Source organism: Pseudophryne corroboree, chromosome 5, assembly GCF_028390025.1.
Source record: "Pseudophryne corroboree isolate aPseCor3 chromosome 5, aPseCor3.hap2, whole genome shotgun sequence".
Lineage (NCBI taxonomy): Eukaryota > Metazoa > Chordata > Amphibia > Anura > Myobatrachidae > Pseudophryne > Pseudophryne corroboree.
Genome location: NC_086448.1, coordinates 617,726,336 through 617,749,137, shown reverse-complemented (window position 1 = coordinate 617,749,137; position 22,802 = coordinate 617,726,336). Strand labels below are relative to the sequence as shown.

The following is a 22,802-nucleotide window of genomic DNA, read 5'->3' as shown; positions in this document are numbered from 1 at the left end:
TAATGGCCATCGGCCATTAAATCGCAACATCCGTTTTTACCCGCTGAAAACAGATTGGATACCCCCCTATATGATAAGTTGCCGCCGGAAAATGAGTGTGCTATAAAAAAAGGAGTCACATTAAGAACTAGGATTTTGCCAGGATGACACAAAACACTCCTAGTTAATAAGTCTTGTTGGGAAAACCAATCAAAAGCGAAAACACTACAACTGTAGATTGTGTGGTTACCTGGATCATTCATCTAATGAACTCAGTAGACAAAGAAAAAGAAAACCATTTATATTTTTATTTTAAAATATACATATAATTAAGAGCATCTATATCAAAATGAAAAAACAAAGAATGTTCGCTACTGAAATTTGCACTTAGCACTTTTATACAAGACTACTAGAATACACAAACCTTGACCTGCGTATGCTATATGGTGGCAATTTTCCTATAAGGGTGTAGTATCTAAAAAAAAAAAAAAAAAAAAAGTTGAATAATGGGAAGGTAGTAAAAGATCAAAATGGATCCAAGTCCTATACAATTTCCAACTGTTGGTTAGATACATTCTGGTAGAGAGAGTGTCCAAGTGGTACAGTTCTGAGCAAATTCAACCACTGCTTGACATACCTGACATCTGCAGTTTCAATGGAGTACTGCAAAATGCAGTAACATCCTTTTAGTCGCAGTGTGACTGCAATCATCCAACCACCAGTTACAGTAGATTCACTTTATTACAAAATGTTACCTAGCCAACGGTCAGATATAGGATTAGGTTTACAACATGTAATCCACTCCCAGAAGACAGATGTATCCTTTACATGCATTGTTTTCCTGGAAAAGATATTGCACTGGAAAAGTAGGGACATGCATTGCTTTCTGCATAATTGAAAAATGTGGCTGTTCCATCTAAAGGTGAAAAAGCTTAGTATTTATCATTGCAATCTGTGATTTTACAGATTGGCAATCCACTTTTAAAATACACAGATAAAAGTAGTTTCCTTCTGACATAGCTGTAAAGAAGTACATTAGATTCCCCCAGTTAAATGACAATAAAACATCACAATATATTACAACTGGTTCCATTGTGTTTCAATGTTTAGTTTTGCATTAAAATATGTACTAGTTCATGTAAAACTGAAGAAAAATTATAGTTAAAATACAAGATGCTACTTCATGAAACAGCACATTGCAACAACCACATATGTACATTAAAAAGACCAAATACCTTTGGCAGAATATGATAAGGAATTCTGTACCCCAAATTAAAATATCAGTGGAATATGTACTCCCAAATTAAATTAGAAGACATTTTTACTTTCAACACCATAGTGAAGCAATTGCCCTTTGCGCTGCGCATTTCCCTTACATTGTAAAGATTCCCTTAATATTTAATTTGATAGTGAACTGTCATTTTCCTATAATAACAGATCCAATCAAAGCATTCATAGATATGAATGACTGCAATGTCTATTATACAGTGCCCATTTTAAGGAGAAATAAAAGCTGATATTCATAAAGCTCATACATGAAATATGGATAGTAACATTCACCAACATACATGTAATCATTACCATTGCTTGACGTGATACACGTGTTTTATATTAGATGGTTGATGGAACTGTATGAAGAGCCATCTGTGCACAAGTAGCACAAACTTTCAGAGTGGTCATCCAATGTCTCAGTTCATGGAATTTATTACACGGTACAAAGGAAAATTTCTTCAGTACCATAAATCTACCAACATAACCGGAATAAAATATGAAAGCAGACAACTATAAATATCTTGCCAGAAATTTAAACATTTGTGCATGTTATCAAATCTCATACTGGAGTAACCCAACACATACTATGTAGATAAACTCCTTCGAGGGTTATTTATTCCATGCCTACATTATTTAAGATATGTAAAGGATTTTATTTTTTTTCCCTACAGTTTAAACACTTTAACATGTAGCCTTTATTTAACCATATATTTCAGTACCAATTTGTTCATTTACAAATCTATTTGAAATATTATTGGCTACTTTTTATATTTTATTTTGTATGTCTCAAAAAGGTACTTGGATGCATAAATGAGTTGGATAAACCATAAAAAGAAATGAACACATGCTTCGTCACAAACTAAATATTTAACTACAAGCAATAGTTTCCAGCTGCTGTTCAGCTTCAGCAGCCATAGCTGCTGCCTGTAATTGCTCTGTCTCACTCTGTATGGCACTGGTTGTGACCTGCTTGCGTTGTTCACTGTGCATATTGTTTTCATGACGTTTTAGATCAGATGCCTTGGCAAATGCTTTAGGGCACGAAGCACAAATAAAAGGTTTTTCTCCTCTGTGTCTCCTTTCATGATCTTTAAGGTGAGATTTGTGTTTGAATGCTTTATCACAGTGGTGGCAAGCAAAAGGTCTTTCGTTGCTGTGTACTCGCTCATGCTTTTTAAGATCTGGTGCTCGGATAAAGGACTTGGCACAGACCTCACAACTATAGGGCTTGTAACCAGTGTGAATTTTCAAATGCTCTTTTAAGTGTGCCTGTGTGGTGAATGCTTTGGCACACATTTCACATACAAATGGTCTATCAGCCGTGTGCAATTTTTCATGCTTCCGTAGACGAGCTTCATCTATAAAGGCCTTTCCACACACTTGACAAGCAAACTGATCTCTGTGACCATAAAGTAAATACTCAAATTTCATATCCGCTGTAGGAGTGGTCCATGCTGGTGCTTGCTCATCTTTTACTTCATTAACGCTGTCATTAAAAGCCAAAGTTTGAGAGGTTTGTGAACCCAAGTCTTTAGGTTCAGTTGTTTCTATTGCCTCAACCTCTTGACCATAACAGTTAACCTTTCGGACTTCTTCGCTGCCCAGCTCTTTGAGGATTGCTTCCTGTACGCGTAGGGTGGAAGTAGGAGACTTCTCCTCTTCATGACTCTGAGGAGTCCCTTCAACAGTGCCATCTGAAGGGCTATCATCGTGATCTTCAATCTCCTCTATTTCATCATCTTGAGTCTCATTAGCTTCGCCAACTGGACGACTTATTTTCAAGCTTGTTTCATAAGTGTATTTATTTTTTGGAGTGGAAGGACTGTCATCGGTAGTAGAAACATCACGCTTCTGAGAGCATAACTTGTCTAAAAACCTTATGCCAAGTATCTGGCCTGATGACATCATCAAATTTACATCCTCCTTCTTGACTGCAATCTTTGCAGTATACATATAGTTCAGAACTTCTTCAAATATGTCAGACCGCAGGAAATCAATTTCTATGACCGAAGAACTATCAACTTCCAGTTTCTTGAAAAGTTTCTTAAAGTAGGTACTGCAAGCTGCAAGCACACACCTGTGGGCTCTAAACTTTACATCTTCAACCACAATGGCGATATCGCAAAATTCACCTTCTAGTCGCTGCTCGTTTAAGGTTTTTAAAAACACAGTCTTATGATCATCATCATTATATTTTAGTGTTTCAGACATGCTTATGAAAAAATCCTGAGGAGAAAACAAAGAAAGTGACTTAAAGTTTACAGTAAAAAAACAACAACATTGCTATATACTGTAGTTGAATTATAGATATATTTTTTTTTTGTCTGTATACCCAAAAATAAGAATTTACTCACCGGTAATTCTATTTCTCGTAGTCCGTAGTGGATGCTGGGAACTCCGTAAGGACCATGGGGAATAGCGGGCTCCGAAGGAGGCTGGGCACTCTAGAAAGATCTTAGACTACCTGGTGTGCACTGGCTCCTCCCACTATGACCCTCCTCCAAGCCTCAGTTAGGTACTGTGCCCGGACGAGCGTACACAATAAGGAAGGATTTTGAATCCCGGGTAAGACTCATACCAGCCACACCAATCACACCGTACAACTCGTGATATGAAACACAGTTAACAGTATGAAACAATAGAGCCTCTCAACAGATGGCTCAACAATAACCCGATTTAGTTAACAATAACTATGTACAAGTATTGCAGATAAACCGCACTTGGGATGGGCGCCCAGCATCCACTACGGACTACGAGAAATAGAATTACCGGTGAGTAAATTCTTATTTTCTCTAACGTCCTAGTGGATGCTGGGAACTCCGTAAGGACCATGGGGATTATACCAAAGCTCCCAAACGGGCGGGAGAGTGCGGATGACTCTGCAGCACTGAATGAGAGAACTCCAGGTCCTCCTCAGCCAGGGTATCAAATTTGTAGAATTTTGCAAACGTGTTTGCCCCTGACCAAGTAGCTGCTCGGCAAAGTTGTAAAGCCGAGACCCCTCGGGCAGCCGCCCAAGATGAGCCCACCTTCCTTGTGGAATGGGCATTGACAGATTTTGGCTGTGGCAGGCCTGCCACAGTATGTGCAAGCCGAATTGTACTACAAATCCAACGAGCAATAGTCTGCTTAGAAGCAGGAGCACCCAGCTTGTTAGGTGCATATAGGATAAACAGCGAGTCAGATTTTCTGACTCTAGCCGTTCTGGAAACATATATTTTCAGTGCCCTGACAACGTCTAGCAACTTGGAGTCCTCCAAGTCCCTAGTAGCCGCAGGTACCACAATAGGCTGGTTCAGGTGAAACGCTGACACCACCTTTGGGAGAAACTGGGGACGAGTCCTCAATTCTGCCCTATCCATATGGAAAATCAAATAAGGGCTTTTACAAGACAAAGCCGCCAACTTTGATACTCGCCTGGCAGAAGCCAAGGCCAATAACATAACCACCTTCCACGTGAGATATTTCAGATCCACGGTTTTTAGTGGTTCAAACCAATGTGATTTTAAGAAACTCAACACCACGTTGAGATCCCAAGGTGCCACAGGAGGCACAAACGGGGGCTGACTCTGCAGCACTCCTTTTATAAATGTCTGAACTTCAGGTACTGAAGCTAGTTCTTTTTGAAAGAAAATCGACAGAGCCGAGATCTGTACCTTAATGGAACCCAATTTAAGGCCCATAGTCACTCCTGCTTGCAGGAAATGCAGAAATCGACCTAGTTGAAATTCCTCTGTTGGGGCCCTTTCGGCCTCACACCATGCAACATATTTTCGCCATATGCGGTGATAATGAGTTGCTGTAACCTCATTCCTGGCTTTAGTAAGCGTAGGAATGACTTCCTCTGGAATGCCCTTTTCCTTCAGGATCCGGCGTTCAACCGCCATGCCGACAAACGCAGCCGCGGTAAGTCTTGGAACAGACAGGGCCCCTGCTGCCGCAGGTCCTGTCTGAGTGGCAGAGGCCATGGGTCCTCTGATATAAATTCTTGAAGTTCTGGGTACCAAGCTCTTCTTGGCCATCCACGAGTATCGTTCTTACGCCTCGCGTTCTTATTATTCTCAGTACCTTTGGTATGAGAGGCAGAGGGGAGAACACATAAACCGACTGGTACACCCACGGTGCTACCAGAGCGTCCATAGCTATCGCCTGAGGGTCCCTTGACCCGGTGCAATATCTTTTATAGCTTTTTGTTGAGGCGGGACGCCATCATGTCCACCTGTGGCCTTTCCCAATGGTGTACAATCCTATTGGAAGACTTCTGGAGGAAGTCCCCATTCTCCCGGGTGGAGGTCGTGTCTGTTGAGAAGATCTGCTTCCCAGTTGTCCACTCCGGGAATGAACACTGCTGACAGTGCTAACACACGATTTTCCGCCTATCGGAGAATCCTTGTGGCTTCTGCCATCGCCATCCTGCTTCTTGTGCCGCCCTGTTGGTTTACATGGGCGACTGCCGTGCTGTTGTCTGATTGGATCAGTACCGGCTGGTTTTGAAGCAGAGGCCTTGCCGGCCTCAGGGCATTGTAAATGGCCCTCAGGTCCAGAATATTTATGTGTAGGGAAATAACCTGACTTGACCAAAGTCCCTGGAAATTTCTTCCCTGTGTGACTGCCTCCCAGCCTCAAAGGCTGGAATCCATGGTCACTAGGACCTAGTCCTGTATGCCGAACCTGCGGCCCTCTTGAAGATGGGCACTCTGCAGCCACCACAGTAGAGATACCCTGGTCCTTGGAGACAGGGTTATCAGCCTATGCATCGGAAGATGCGATCCGGACCACTTGTCCAACAGGTCCCTCTGAAAAGTTCTTGTATGGAACCTGCCTAATGGGATTGCTTCGTAGGAAGCTACCATTTTTCCCAGGACTCGCGTGCAATGATGCACCGCTACCTATTTTGGCTTCAGGAGGTCTCTGACTAGAGATGACAACTCCTTGGCTTTCTCCTCCGGGAGAAACACTATTTCTGGTTTATGTCCAGAATCATCCCCAGGAACAGTAGACGTGTCATAGGAACCAGCTGTGACTTTGGACTGTTTAGAATCCAACCATGCTGTTGTAGCACTTTCCAAAATAGTGCTACCCCGACTACCAACTGCTCCTTGGACCTCGCCCTTATAACGAGATTGTCCAAGTACGGGATAATTACAACTCCCTTTTTTTTGAAGGAGTATCAACATTTCGGCCATTACCTTGATAAAACACCCTCGGTGCCATGTACAGTCCAAACGGCAGTGTCTGGACTTGGTAATGGTAATCCTGTACCACAAATCTGAGGTACTCCTGGCGAGGATGGTAAATGGGGACATGCAGGTAAGCATCCTTGATGTCCCATGATACCATGTAATCCCCCTCGTCCAGGCTTGGAATAACCGCCCTGAGCGATTCCATCTTGAACTTGAATTTTTGTGTTCAAGGATTTTAAATATAAAATGGGTCACACCGAACCATGCGGTTTCGGTACCCCAACCCGTGTGGAATAGTAACCCCGTCCTTGTTGAAGTAGGGGCACCTTGAGTATTACCTGCTGGGAATACCGCTTATTAATTGCCTCTAGCACAGCCTCCCTGCCTGAGGGAGTTGTCAGCAAGGCATATTTTAGGAAACGGCTGGGGGGAGACATCTCGAATTCCAGCTTGTACCCCTGAAATACTACTTGAAAGAAACAGGGATCCACCTGTGAGCGAGCCCACTAATTGCTGAAATTTTTGAGACGGCCCCCCACCGTACCTGGCTACACCTGTGGAGCACCCGCGTCCTGGTGTGGCCTCACAGGAGGCGGGGGAAGAATCTTGATTCTGGGAACAGGCTGACTGGTGCAGCTTTTTTCCCTCTACCCTTGTCTCTGTACAGAAAGGAAGCGCCATTTGACCCGCTTGCTTTTCTGAAGCCGAAAGGACTGTACCTTTGTCTGTGAGGAAACCCGAGGTAAAATTATTTCTTCCCAGCAGTTGCTGTGGATACGAGGTCCCAGAGACCATCCCCAAATAATTCCTCACCCTTATAAGGCTCTCTATGCGCTTTTTAAGTCAGCATCACCTGTCCAGTGACAGGTCTCTAATACCCTCCTGACAGAATGGACATTACATTTATTTTGGATGCCAGCCGGCAAAATATCCCTCTGTGCATCCCCCATATATAAGACGACGTCTTTAATATGTTTTTATGTTTGCCAACTAGTATCCCTGTTTGACAGGGTCACCGACCACGCTGCAGCAGCACTATCTGCAGGTCTCAGTCTAGTACCTGAGTGTGTAAATACAGACTTCAGGATAGCCTCCTGTTTTTTATCAACAGGTACCTATTAAAGTGGCCGTATCCTAAGACGGCAGTGCCACCTTTTTTGACAAACGTGTGAGCGCCTTATCCACCCTAGGGGATATCTCCCAGCGTAACTTATCCACCTGGCGGGAAAGGGTACGCCATCAGTAACTTTTTATAAATTACCAGTTTCTTAACGGGGGAACCCACGCTTTCACACACTTCATTTATTCATCTGATGGGGGAACAAAACACTGCCTGTTTTTTCTCCCCAAACCTAAAACCCATTTTTAGAGGTGCTTGGGTTAAAGTCAGAAATGTATAACACATTTTTTATTGCCGGGATCACGTCACGGATGTTCCTAGTGGATTGTGTATATGTCTCCACCTTGTCGACACTGGAGTCAGACTCCGTGTCGACATCTGTGTCTGCCATCTGAGAGAGCGGGCGTTTTTGAGCCCCTGATGGCCTTTGAGACGCCTGGGCAGGCGCGGGCTGCGAAGCCGGCTGTCCCACAGCTGTTACGTCATCCACCCTTTTATGTAAGGAGTTGACACTGTCGGTTAATACCTTTCACCTATCCATCCACTCTGGTGTCGGCCCCACAGGGGGCGACATCACATATATCGGCCTCTGTTCTGTCACCATATAAGCCTCCTCATTCAACATGTCGACACAGCCGTACCGACACACCGCAGACACACAGGGAATGCTCTAAACGAGGACAGGACCCACAAAAGCCCTTTGGGGGGACAGAGTAAGAGTATGCCAGCACACACCAGAGCGCTATATATATATACAGGGACTAACCGAGTTATATCCCTAATAGCTGCTTTTTATATAATATACTGTATACAGTGCCAATTTTAATGCCCCCCCTTTCTTTTCCCTCTTACTGTACTGTAGAATTGCAGGGAAGAGCCAGGGAGCTTCCTTCCAGCCGAGCTGTGAGGGAAAAATGGCGCCAGTGTGCTGAGGAGATAGGCTCCGCCCCTTTTTCGCGGCCTATTCTCCCGTTTTTTATGGAATTCTGGCAGGGGTATTTACCTCATATATAGCCCCTGGGGCCATATATTGAGGTATTTTAGCCAGCCAAGGTGTTTTTATTGCTGCCTCAGGGCGCCCCCCCCAGCGCCCTGCACCCTCAGTGACCGGAGTGTGAAGTGTGTGAGAGGAGCAATGGCGCACAGCTGCAGTGCTGTGCGCTACCTTGGTGAAGACAGAGTCTTCATGCCGCCGATTTTCCGGACCATCTTCTTGCTTCTGGCTCTGTAAGGGGGACGGCGGCGCGGCTCCGGGACCGAACATCAAGGCTGGGCCTGCGGTCGATCCCTCTGGAGCTAATGGTGTCCAGTAGCCTAAGAAGCCCAATCCGGCTGCAAGCAGGCGAGTTCGCTTCTTCTCCCCTTAGTCCCTCGCTGCAGTGAGCCTGTTGCCAGCAGGTCTCACTGAAAATAACAAATTCTAAGACTATAACTTTCTAAGAGCTCAGGAGAGCCCCTAGTGTGCATCCAACCTCGGCCGGGCACGAAATCTAACTGAGGCTTGGAGGAGGGTCATAGTGGGAGGAGCCAGTGCACACCAGGTAGTCTAAGATCTTTCTAGAGTGCCCAGCCTCCTTCGGAGCCCGCTATTCCCCATGGTCCTTACGGAGTTCCCAGCATCCACTAGGACGTTAGAGAAATACCAGATTACCATTATTACACTATTAACAGATAAGAGTTTGAATACATTTTAAGCTTTTTAAAGCCCAGTGAAAATAAAATAAATTACATGAACATCTATTAAAACAGTTATTCAAGCATTTGAAACATGACAGAACAGTGGGGAAAATGTATTACCCTGGAGCAGGGATTAAGAAGTTATAAACCAGCGATAAGCGCAAGGTGATAACGCACCAGCCAGTAAGCTCCTGTCATTTTTCAAATCCGTAATGATTGGCTAGTGCGTTATCACCGGTTTCTCACTTCTGTATCCCTTTTCCAGGTTAATACATCTGCCCCAGTGTTTCCAAAAATGTTTCCGTGCGCAATACCAACAGCTTATGATTTCAGGATTTCTGTCTGTAGAGATAGGTAAAATACGTTCATTACCTTTCCAAGTAGACTATGTCACTTGTGCATGTTCAAGGAAATCCAGAAAACATGAACTGTTGGGGGTGTGCAGAACAGATTTGGGAAACATGGGCTGATTAAAATGACCCATGCTGTGTGTCTAATTAGCCCAGTAACCGTTCCATTTATAATAGACAAAACAGAAATACACCTCTGCCATTTTTCCTGATGAATCAGAAAGTACTTTCTAAAAGCCTTCCTCCTGTAACCGTTTGTTAAATAATTTAAAGTTTTTTGAAAAGCGGCAGCAACAGTTTCCAAGAACATTTAAATATATATTTTCTAATAACTTTTTAAAGAAACATACCATGAAAAAAAGGAGTAGATGTCCTTACTGGATACTGTCAGTTCAATGTATAATACAAAATCACCTAAAAGAAAGATAAAAATAAATAAATAAAATATATATATATATATATATATATATATATATATATATATATATAAATGGTTAATTTATATACGAACAAGAAATTATTTAGTCACGAGCACACATTTCTCAGCATAATTAATACCCCTTTCAGATCGCATTTCATGAGTCGCACACAGGCACTTCCCGCTCAGGCCCCTTTCACACTGGCGTCCCCAGCCTGGCATACTGCCGGGTTGATGACTTCAGCGGTGACGTGTGCGCCGCCCATCCATACAGTGTGAACGGGAAATGGGCCGCATCCGGCAACCTGTTCACTCCGCACAGTGACCCAGGTTGAAGCCGTATTCAACCCTGAGTGCTACCAGTGTTGAAATACTGGGTCGCTCTACCCAGGATATTTTCCCTGGCACCTTTCAGACAGCACAGCAACCCGGGTTACTGCGTGCTCATGTGCAATAACCCGGGTTACAAGCTGGCGGTCTAAAAGGGGTATTACTAAGAGTCCATATGCAAACAGTTACACAAATATATTAAAAAAAATTGGGGTCAATTCAGTCAGGTGCGAGTTGACTCCTGGGAATTTCAAATTTAATTCAATTCCAAACTTGCTTTGCTTTTTCAGAGGAAACTCCAATTTATTTGTGCACACCCCGCTGAGCAGTTGAAAAGGTAAAAGAATTTTTTTATTTTAAAGGTACAAATGTTGGGACACCATACAGAAACTTCCCCTCCAAATGAATAATGATGAACTAGGAGTGGTTTAAATGACATAATTTGACCAATAAAAACATGTAATTTTTAGGTGAATTTCTTATGGTAATAAATATACGTTATGGTAAAAACTTACCGGTGATAACGGTATTTCTCCTAAGTCCACAGGATAACAATGGGATATGATGGAGCGACCGCGGACTGGCACCAAATGATCAAAAGTTTTCAGGCCTCCCAGGATGCAACGGGCCCGTCCATGGCTCAGGCAAATCAGTTGTATTACAAAGCACTAGGCAGGAGCATCATGTAGGGCCCTAATCAGGCGAGAAGACCACACATGCACACCCTTCCGTACAAGAAGGAAGAGGTTAGTGAGTAGAAGGATCGTCAAATCAGATGCGTCAGGGTGGGATCCCTGTGGAACCTGTGGACTTAGGAGAAATACCGTTATCAACTGAAAGTTCTTACCATAACGTATATTTCTCCGGCAGGGTCCACAGGTTATCCACTGGATAACAATGGGATTTCCCAAAGCAATTTAGTGGTGGGGACGCTCCTGATTGGACAGGAGAACCTTACGCCCGAATTCAGCGTCATGAGAGGCAAAAGTATCCAAGGCATAATGTTTAATGAATGTGTAAATGGAAGACCATGTGGCTGCCTTACATATCTGTTCTGCTGAAGCAACATGTTGTGCTGCCCATGAAGGACCTACCTTACGAGTAGAGTAAGCAGAGACATTAGCCGGAACAGGGAGATCAGCTTGAGAGTATGCTTCTGAAATAGTCATTCGAAGCCATCTTGCCAGCGTCTGTTTAGTAGCAGGCCATCCTCATTTGTGAAATCCGTAGAGAATAAAGAGAGAATCTGTCTTTCTGACAGCACTGGTACGATCCACGTAGATCCTTAAAGCCCGGACCACGTCCAGCAAACGCATCTCCCGCAGAAAGTCCCGATACTTGAAAAACCGGGACTACAATTCCTTCATTAAGGTGGAATTTAGACACCACCTTAGGAAGATACACAGACCTAGTTCTAAGAACTGCTTTATCTGGCTAAAAAAAAATCAGCTGATGCTATAGTCAGTAGAAATAGAACTTTAGCTGTCAACCATTTAAGATCCATTTTATTAAGTGGTTCAAACGGAGCAACTTGAAGAGCTTTCAGGACTAGACTTAAGTCCCAAGATGCTGTAGGAGGAACAAAAGAAGGTTGAATGTGCAGCATTCCCTGGAAAAAAGTGCGCACATCCTGTAAATTGGCAATTTTCTTTTGGAACCATACAGTCAATGCTGATACTTGAACATTCAAGGAAGCCGCCTTCAAACCTTTATCCATTCCTGCCTGAAGGAAAGCTAAGACCCTGGAAACTCTGAAAGATTTCGGGTCCATACTTCTTTCACTGCACCAATGAATATAGGCCTGCCATATTCGGTGATAAATACGAGCTGAAGAGGGTTTCCCTGCTCTGAGCATTGTTTAAATTACCTGTTGTGAGAATCCTCTTGACTCCAGGATAGAGTATTCAAGAGCCACGCCATCAAAGACAGTCGATCCAGATGTCTGTGATAACAAGGACCCTGCATTAGTAGATCTGGACATTGAGGGGAGCAGAAGTAGAGCATCCATCGACATTCTCTGCAGATCTGTGTACCAATGCCTTCTGGGCCAAGCCGGAGCTATTAGAATCACGGCACCCTTTGCGTGCTTTATTTTCCTCACCACCCTGGGTAACAGGATGAGCGGAGGAAACAGATACACCAGATGAAAGTCCCATTTCACGGACAAGGCGTCCACAAAGATCGCTTTGGGATCCATTGTTCTTGACCTGTATGCGGGCACTTTGTTGTTCAGATGGGACGCCATAAGATCTATCTCTGGCAATCCCCACTTGTCTACTAGAGTCTGAAAGACCTCCGGGTGTAGAGCCCATTCGCTTGCATGAATGGCGTGTCGACTGAGAAAGTCCGCTTCCCAGTATAGGACTCCTGGAACGAATACTGCGGACAAGGCTGGGAGATGGAGTTTTGCCCACTTTAGAATGTGACTTACCTCCTTCATTGCTGTTTGGCTGCAGGTTGCTCCCTTATGGTTGAGGTACGCTACTGCCGTTGCATTGTCCGAGCCGATCTGGACTGGTTTTCCTTGAAGAATGTCCTTTGCTTGACTCAGTGCCATGTATATGGCCCGAAGTTCTAACAGGTTTATTGGCAGGCAACTTTCTTCTGTGGTCCATTGTCCCTGGAACCATAATTTTCCGGACACCGCTCCCCAGCCTTGAAGACTGGCATCTGTTGTCAGGATCTCCCAATCTGATATCCAAAAGGGTCTCCCCTTGTCTAGATGGGATGTTTGCAGCTACCAGGCTAATGACTTTCTTACCTTTTCCGAAAGCACCATAGTCTGTTTCTTTATTGTCTGATGTACTCCATTCCATCTGGCCAGAATCAGATGCTGCAGAGGTCTTGAATGAAATTGTGCATACTCCACCATGTCGAATGTTGACACCATCAAACCCATCACTCGCATTGCTGCGTGAATTGATACTGTTTGAATGTGTAACAACTCCTGAGTCCTTGGCTGTACCTTGGATATCTTGTTCCGAGGTAAAAATACTTTCTGCAGACTTGAATCCAGTACAGCCCCCAAGTGAGTCATATGTTGTGACGGAACCAGAGACGACTTTGCCCAATTTATGAGCCACCCGTGCCTCTGCAGACATGTTATTGTCTGTTGGAGATGGCACAGGAGCAATGCCTGCGATTGTGCCAGGATTAAAAGGTCGTCGAGTTATGGAAAAATTCTTATCCCCTGCTTGCGGAGATAGGCTGCCACCATGATCTTGGAAAATACTCTGGGGGCTGTGGCTAACCCAAAGGGTAAGGCGTGGAACTGAAAATGCTGCTGGAGGATAGCGAACCCGAGGTAACACTGATGGGACAGTGCTACAGGAACATGAAGGTCTGCATCCTGAATATCCAGGGATACCATATAATCTCCTGCTTTCAAAGCCAAAACTATGGAGCGTAACCTCTCCATGTGAAACCGTGGTACCCAAATGTATTTGTTTAGCATTTTGAGATTGAGAATGGGTCGAAAAGACCCATTTGGCTTCTGAACCAAAAACAGGTTGGAGTAAAAACCCTGTCCCCGTTGTGCAGGCGGTACTGGAATGACTACAGCAATTTCTGAACAGCTTCTTGCAAGGCCCTTGCCTTCGCCTCCACCCGAGACGGGCTGTTACAGAAGAACCTTCGAGGAGGATGCTTTCTGAAGGGGAAAACATAACCTAGCGATACCGCTTCTTGCACCCAGGTATCTGTTGTAGACTGCTGCCAGATGTGTGCAAACTGAAGAAGCCGGCCCCCTACCCCAGGAGGAGGCCCGCACCATCAGGCTGATGGCCTATCTTCTGGTTTGGAAGGTGGTCCTCTGGTAGCCGAATGCTTCGTAGACTTACCCAACTTATTGTATTGGGACTGCTTACGGTCACTTTTTCCCCTTCACTTTTCCTTGCGACCGAAAGGGCAGAAAAACTGGACCCTTAGGTTTGGGATATGTGGAAGGAAACTTGACCTTTTTGGAGTCTGCTTCTGGTTCCAGAATATCTGTCAATTCTTTACCAAAAATAATATTTCCAGCAAAAGGCAAAGATTCCAAAACCTTCTTAGATTCTGAATCAGCTTTCCACGTGCGTAACCAAAGTGCTCTGCGAGCAGCTATTGTTGTGGCTGATGCCCTAGAAGCGATAGTACCCATATCTAATACCGCTTCTTACAAGAATATTGCAGCCTGTTTAATATGAGCTATATAGGATTTTTGTTGTCGAGAAGCTGAGAAAACATCCTCTTCCAGTGAATCAGCCCAGGCAGCCACTGCCTTTGCCATCCAGGCTGAAGCCATGGCTGGCCTTATGACTGCCCCAGAGAAAATATGGTTTTCAGAAAACCCTCCACTCTCCTATCCATGACCTCATTTAATGATGTTGACGGTAAAGGCAATATAGATTTTCGCACTAATCGAATTACATGCGTATCTACTTTAGGAGCCACCTCCCTTTTTAAACAGTCCCCTGCTGGAAAAGGATAATTGGAATCCCATTTTTTGGGAATTCTATATTTTTTTATTGGGTGTAGCCCAAGCCTCTCATGATTTCCGTCAGCTGGTCTGACCCTGGAAACTCAGTCTTAACTGTTTTGGGACGTTTAAATACAAGTGCCTTGGTTTTTAACATAGGCTCTACTAAATCCTCTAAGGATAGAATGGCCTTCATAGCTCTAATTAATTCAGCTATATCCACTGAGCTGAGACCTTCTTCCTCCTCTTTGTATGGCGAAGTAGAGTAAATTGAATTTTCATCTTCCAATGAACCATCTTGTGTAGCCTGTGAAGGTTTACTTACCATCGGTTTATCAGCTTGTTTCATATGAGAAGCTGCTGGGGGAAATTATATATAGTAGGTAGGGAGCTGGATGTATGGGTTAATAGTGTACCCATTCCTGGTAAAGAAGCTGTAGGCATTACCCGTTCAGCTATACTGGACAAGGCCTGTGCAAACATAGGCCAAGGTGGATCCATCTGTACCTGACGTACAGGAATCTGCCTTGTATTTTGCTGAAAAGCAAAACAATTTGCACATAAATCATCCTGAACCAGATCCTGAGAGGATAATACAGTTTTGCAAGACAAACATGATATGAGTGTTGGTGTTAATGTAAGTGTACCTTCGTCACTTTTGCCGCTTAGACATGATAAATAAATCAGCACTTTCACAGTGTACTACACAATTTGTGACTGTAATCACTTTAACCTTCTAAAGTGATATCAATCTGACCCTACCCATGCACCAGCATTGAGGATCAGAAGAAACTGACAAACATATATTAAAGTCAGCAATGACACTAGAGGTCAGTCACATGTTATATATTAGTCATATGAGCACATTATCAACTGCAAACACATTTTAAAGTATGTAGGAGTACATATTACTGAAACCTGTTTTACACAGATCTAACGTATTCAGACGCAACGTGAAGAAAACCACAGTAAACGTACACAGACTCATATGCAATAGGCACTTAACTATTCATACTGAACAAAGTAGATAGAAATTTAGTGCTGTATAGCCCGTAATCAGTAGAGTGGGATACAAGGAGACTCACCTCGCTTCCGGGATCGATCAATACGTTAGCGAACGCTGAGTGGATCCAGACGCTACTAGTGTACACTGTCGCTCCAGGAACCTATGATGAACACAGACGCTCAGTGAACACAGACGCACCGGTCACACAGCCCAATGCTGCGACCGGGTCTCCTTGCAGTAGCGTTTAGTGAGCACAGACGCAGGGGCCTATGCTGCGACTGAGTCCTCTCGTGGTAGCGTCTGGGACAGAAGCGAGGAAACAGTTCATGGCGGGAGACTCGGTGGAAACTGGTCATGAACCGGGGAGGAGGGGTGACGAGGAGAGCGTCTAACTCCCCCTGCTGACATAAACCCTAGGGATCGCGGCCTCATACTATTCCTGGTGCCTAAGATCCCTAAGGCCTAGACCTGGTGCACCCGCGGTGGCAGCCGCGTCAGCTACTGTTTGGTAGTCTCCTCCCAATACAGTGCGGCTGTGTCCGTATTCCATCTACTAAGCGGAATCGATGCCTTACCTTTTCTCTGTGCTCCGGCCACAGCCTGGTAACGTCTGCTGGACCTGCTAGTATATCCCACAGAGACGCCCGCCGAAACAGCACTGTACTCGTGGGTAAGCGTTGTCGCGGCCTGGCGGAGAGCATTTGGAGCGACTCTTTCTAAGTGTATAAGACACAGTTTAGAAAAGATCACTCAGAAAATAAGACTAAAAAATAACATAAGAAAGCTTAGGGTTGCTAAAAGGAACAGCAGCCCTCTGACCATGGTCCGGCTCCTTCCGCACCAAACAAAAAACTGATTTGCCTGAGCCAGTGGGCGGGGATATATGGACAGGCCAGTTGCATCCTGGGAGGCCTGAAAGCTTTTGATCGTTTAGTGCCAATACGCTGTCACTCCATCGTATCCCATTGTTATCATGTGGATAACCTGTGGACCCTGCCGGAGAAAAGCTCAATAATGGGATAAATGATGCGAGACAGGTACATTAAAGTGTTGTGTTGCTGGGAGAGGGGTTTTCAACTTGCAGATGAGAGGTAAAAGTGTTTATTCCAACTATATTTAAACTTGTATTAAAACAATGAAAAATTACTATAGACATTTTTATCGGAACTCAGATCCCATTACATTCAGTCAAAATACTCCAAAGAAGTTCAACCAGTCCAATGTCTCAGCCAGCAGTCACAGTCAGTTCAGAATATAACTTTATCAACATACACCTACATATGGTTTTTCTAGTTTCCTCATACTCCCAATGGATCAGTGGTCCTACAATGCATGCAATATATAGACCATTCATTAGGCCTACGAGCGGCAAGACATTTACTCATAAAATGTATTATAAAGAGAAGTGAATTTTTTTTTTTTTTTTAGAAATAATTTCATTTTGTTACCAAGGAAATTATTTGCAAAAACGGGGAACAGCAATGGGGACCCAAATTTCCCCTGATTATGCAAGTCTTTTTTGGGGGGTTTTCTGAGGAACAGATGATATGGACAAGTAATAATGGTATTGTTTTATTTATATGGAAAGATAATGAGAAAAATCTAAGAGTATTTGGTAAACTAAAAATAAATTAGTAAAAAGTGTGGTACCATCCAAAAGCATGGGGAGAGTAAACCACAGGTTTCCACAAATGTGGATTATGTTTAACATGCAAAAACCTAAGGGTTAACTTAGTAAAACTGGACAAGCAAAAACCTAAGAGTTAACTTCGGTAGCGGGGCAAGCACTACAAGTCCCCTTGCGGGCTCTGTGGCTCGCTGCGCTTGTCAAAGGTTCTATTCGCAATCCACGAGTGGGAATAGCCCTGTCGCAGCTGTTGGCAATCTAAGTAGTCAGGATCCTGGCGTCAGTATTCTAACCGCCGGGATCCCGACCGCAGGGACATTAACTATATCCCTTTCATTCCTATAATCTATTCTGAATGCAGTTGCTATGCTAGGCTGAATTTCCCTTTAACAAATTCTTTTACCACTGCTTTGCTCTGTCATTCCCCACATTGCCACCACTCACCTGTATGTTACCATGTCTACATAGAAATAGGATTTTAATTACCTACCGATAAATCCTTTTCTCGTAGTTCGTAGAGGATGCTGGGGTCCACATTAGTACCATGGGTATAGACGGGTCCACTAGGAGCGACTGGCACTTTAAGAGTGAGTGTGGGCTGGTTCCTACCTCTATGCCCCTCCTACCAGACTCAGTATAGGAACTGTGCCCGAGGAGACGGACAACTTCGAGAGATCAAACTTACACAGACAGTGGCGAGATTCACACCAGCTCACACAAACCAGGCAAACCAAGCTAACAAGCTTGAAACTCAGCAACGGCTGAATAACATGACTGAATCAAGGGGGTAATTCCGAGTTGTTCGCTCGTTATTTTTTTCTCGCAAGAGCGATTAGTCGCTAATGCGCATGCGCAATGTCTGCAGTGCGACTGCGCCAAGTAAATTTGCTATGCAGTTAGGTATTTTACTCACGGCATTACGAGGTTTTTTCTTCGTTCTGGTGATCGTAATGTGATTGACAGGAAGTGGGTGTTTCTGGGCGGAAACTGCCCGTTTTATGGGAGTGTGTGAAAAAAACGCTACCGTTTCTGGGAAAAACGCGGGAGTGGCTGGAGAAACGGAGGAGTGTCTGGGCGAACGCTGGTTGTGTTTGTGACGTCAAACCAGGAACGAAAAGCACTGAACTGATCGCACTGGCAGAGTAAGTCTCGAGCTACTCAGAAACTGCACAGAGAAGTCTTTTCGCAATATTGCGAATCTTTCGTTCGCAATTTTGATAAGCTAAGATTCACTCCCAGTAGGCGGCGGCTTAGCGTGTGCAAAGCTGCTAAAAGCAGCTTGCGAGCGAACAACTCGGAATGACCCCCAAGTCAGAACGCAGTACTTAAAGAACAAAGCAGTACTGAACCAATTAACTACTGCAGGATTAACGAAGCGCTGGGCGGGCGCCCAGCATCCTCTACGGACTATGAGAAAAGGATTTACCGGTAGGTAATTAAAATCCTATTATCTCTTACGTCCTAAAGGATGCTGGGGTCCACATTAGTACCATCGGATATACCAAAGCTCCCAGAACGGGAGGGAGAGCGCAGAGGCTCCTGCAGAACTGATTGACAAACTTCAGGTCCTCAGCGGCCAAAGTATCGAACTTGTAGAACCTTGCAAACGTGTTCGACCCAGACCAAGTAGCTGCTCGGCAAAGCTGTAAAGCAGACACACCACGGGCAGCCGCCCAGGAAGAACCCACCTTACGAGTAGAGTGGGCCTTAACAGATGTAGGGCACGGCAATCTTGCCACAGAATACGCATGATGGAGAGTGAACATGATACAGTGAGAGATCATCTGCTTAGAAGCAGGACATCCAAGTTTCTTGGGATCACACAGAACAAACAGAAAGTCCAATTTTCTGTGACGAGCAGTCCTCTTCACAAGTTTCTTGGGATCACACAGAACAGAAAGTCCAATTTTCTGTGACGAGCAGTCCTCTTCACATAAATTTTCAGAGCCCTTACAACATCCAAGGACTTTGATGAAATCGAGGAGTCAGTAGCAACTGCCAAAATAGGTTGGTTGATATGAAATGCCGACACAACCTTCGGAAGGAACTGCTGACGTGTCCGGAGCTCAGCTCTATCTTCATGGAAGATCAAGAAGTAGAAAATGGATAGGGCCGAAATCTGGACCGTTACGGATTCCAACCTCAGGCCCATATCCACACCTGCTTGCAGGAAGAGAAACCATCCCAGTTGAAACTCCACCGTAGGAAACTTCTTGGACTCACACCAAGATACATATTTTTTCCAAATACAATGGTAATGTTTAGACGTTACTCCTTTCCTACCCTGTATCAGGGTAGGAATAAACTTGTTCGGAATGCCCTTCCGAGCCAATATCTGGCGTTCAACCTCCATGCTGTCAAACGTAGCCACGGTAAGTCTTGATAAGCGAACGGCCCCTGCTGCAGCAGGTCCCCCAGAAGAGGAAGAGGCCTCGGCTCTTCTACCAGTAGATCCGCGTACCAAGCCCTTCTTGGCCAGTCCGGAGCAATGAGGATTGCCTGAACTCTTGTTCTCCTTATGAGTTTTAGAACTCTTGGAATGAATGGAAGTGGAGGAAACACGTACACCGACTGGAACCCCCACAGACTCACTAGGGCATCCACCGCCACGGCTTGCGGGTCCCTCGACCTGGAACAATACCGCTGAAGCTTCTCGTTGAGACGAGAGGCCATCATGTCTATTTGAGGTACACTGCAAAGATCTGTTACCTCCATGAACACCTCCGGATGGAGTCCCCAACTCTCCTGGAAGGAGATCGTGTCTGCGGAGGAAGTCCGCTTCCCAGTTGTCTACTCCCGGAATGAAGATTGCTGACAGCGCCAACGCATTTTTTGCTGCCCAGAGGATGATTCTTGTTACCTCTGACATTGCAGCTCTGCTCTTCATTCCGCCCTGTCGGTTTATGTAAACCACGTCGTTACATTGTCCGACTGCACTTGAATGGCTCGATCTTGTAGAAGTCGGGCCGCTTGGAGAAGACCGTTGAAGACGGCTCTTAGTTCCAGAATGTTTATTGGAAGGCTGAATTTCAGGCTTGACCACCTTCTTTGGAAGGTTTTCCCCCTGAGTGACTGCGCCCCAGCCCCGGAGACTTACATCCGTGGTTAGAAGGATCCAGTCCTGAATCCCGAACCTGCGGCCCTCCAGAAGGTGAGATAGTTGCAGCCACCAGAGGAGTGAGATCCTGGCTTTCGGCTACAGACGTATTCTCTGGTGCATGTGTAGATGAGATACCGACCACTTGTCCAGGAGATCCAGTTGGAAGGGCTGAGCATGAAACCTTCCGTACTGTAGAGCCTCGTAAGAGGCCACCATCTTCCCCAGAAGGAGAATGCACTGAGGAACCGAAACCCGGGCAGGCTTCAGGACATCCCGGATCATTGTTTGTATCACTAACGCTTTCTCCTCCGGAAGAAACACCCTCTGCACTTCCGTGTCAAGAATCATTCACAGAAAAGACAACCTTCTGGTCGGCTCCAAATGTGATTTTGGAAAATTCAGGATCCAACTGTGTTCCCTGAGCAGAGCAGCTTCTCCCTGGGCGACACCTTTATCAGCAGATCGTCCAGATATGGGATTATATTCACCCCCTTTCTGCGGAGGAGAACCATCATTTCTGCCATCACCTTGGTGAACACCCTCGGTGCTGTGGAGAAGCCGAATGGCAGTGCCTGAAATTGATAGTGACTGTCTAATAGTGCAAATCTGAGATAAGCTTGGTGCGGCGGCCAAATCGGAACGTGGAGGTACGCATCCTTGATGTCCAAGGATACCAGAGACTCCCCCTCCTCCAGACCTGAAATCACCGCTCTCAGAGACTTCATTTTGACTTTGAAATCTCTCAGGTAAGGGTTTAACGACTTCAAGTTCAAAATCGGTCTGACTGAACCATCCGGTTTCGGTACCACGAAAAGGTTTGAATAATAACCCTTGTTTTGCACATGAGGTGGAACCGGGATAATAACCTGTGACCTTTCCAATTTTAGAATGGCTTCCTGTAGGGTAGCCCTGTCTGTCAGCAAAGCTGGCAAGCCTGATTTGAAGAAATGGTGAGGCGGGAGTTCTTGAAACTCAAGTCTGTACCCCTGGGACACAATATCCTGTACCCAGAGATCCAGGCCGGAGGACACCCAGACATGGCTGAAACGTCCGAGTCTCTCACCCACCAGCTCATCTTCCAGGCTGTGTGGTCCACCGTCATGCTGAGGATTTTGAGGAACCGGAAGCAGATTTCTGGTCCTGGGAGCCTGTGGGTGCAGGCCTTTTGGATTTTGCACGACCACCTCTAAAGAAGGTGGCAGGAGGCTTGGACTTTTTTGCCTTAGCGGTCCGAAAGGACTGTGACACAGTTGAAGAAAAAGGTTTCTTCGTAGAAGGTGTAGCAGAGGGAATGAAAGGTGACTTACCCGTGGTTGCCGTGGAAATCCACGCATCCAATGCTTCCCCAAATAGAGCCTGACCTGTGTAGGTTAGGTTCTCCACACTTACACATCTGCCGACCATTGGCGTAGCCAGAGTCTCCTGCGAGCGGATACCGACATGGAAGATATCCGCGCAGTCAGCGAACCCAGGTCCTTCATGGATTCCACCATGAAACCCGCAGAATCCTGTATGTTATGTAAAAACAATTCAATATCACTCCTATCCATTGTATCTAAATCCTCTAGTAATGTGCCTGACCACTTTACTATGGCTTTAGAAATCCATGCACAGGCGATAGACGGGCTTAACGCCACTCCTGAAGCAGTGTAAATGGATTTGAGCGTAGTGTCAATCTTACGATCAGCCAGTTCTTATAACGCGGTAGATTAAGGGACAGGTAAAACCACCTTTTTTGACAGTCTGGAGACAGATGCGTCAACAATGGGTGGGTTTTCCCATTTTTTCCTATTCTCCTCAGGGAAGGGAAAAGCAACCAGAAACCTCTTAGGGATCTGGAATTTTTTCTCCGGGTTTTCCCAGGATTTTTCAAATATGGCGCAGGGAAGGTTAGCGAGACTTTCTTATCGTCAGTGAAGTAAGCCTCCTCAACCTGCTCAGGTGGCGTGTCAGTAATATTTAACACATCTCTAATGGCCTCAATCATGAGCTACACCCCCTTAGCAAGGAATGCCGCCCCCCTCAGCACGTCCCCATCACCGTCTGCAGTCTCAGAGTTGGTATCCGTGTCATCTTGCATAATTTGGGCAAGTGCACATTTCTGTGGGAACATGTTGGGGGATTTTGCAGGAATAGGAACAGAGCCTGACCACACTGCCAGAGATTTCTTTAACACCTAAGTTTCATTCTCAGTATTAGCTACCCTAGTAGATATCTGAGAGATCATTCCTTTGATAGAAGTTAACCACTCAGGCTCAACAATAGGGATCTGAGACAAGGCATT

The 22,802-nt window shown here is 45.1% G+C and overlaps 1 protein-coding gene across 3 annotated transcripts in view; it reads right to left on the bottom strand.

Annotated features, from left to right (window-relative positions):
• Positions 1-265: 265 nt before the first annotated feature.
• The window catches only part of ZBTB14 (zinc finger and BTB domain containing 14), a 124,926-nt gene continuing 102,389 nt past the window's right edge, over positions 266-22,802 (bottom strand). For all 3 annotated transcript variants that reach the window (XM_063923533.1, XM_063923532.1, XM_063923534.1), the window contains exons 2-3: positions 9,932-9,995; positions 266-3,477 (exon numbers count right to left, since the gene is read on the bottom strand). In XM_063923533.1, the coding sequence (XP_063779603.1) occupies positions 2,119-3,477; positions 9,932-9,934 (1,362 nt within the window). In that variant the 5' untranslated portion in view covers positions 9,935-9,995 and the 3' untranslated portion in view covers positions 266-2,118. The remainder of the gene's footprint in view (positions 3,478-9,931; positions 9,996-22,802) is intronic.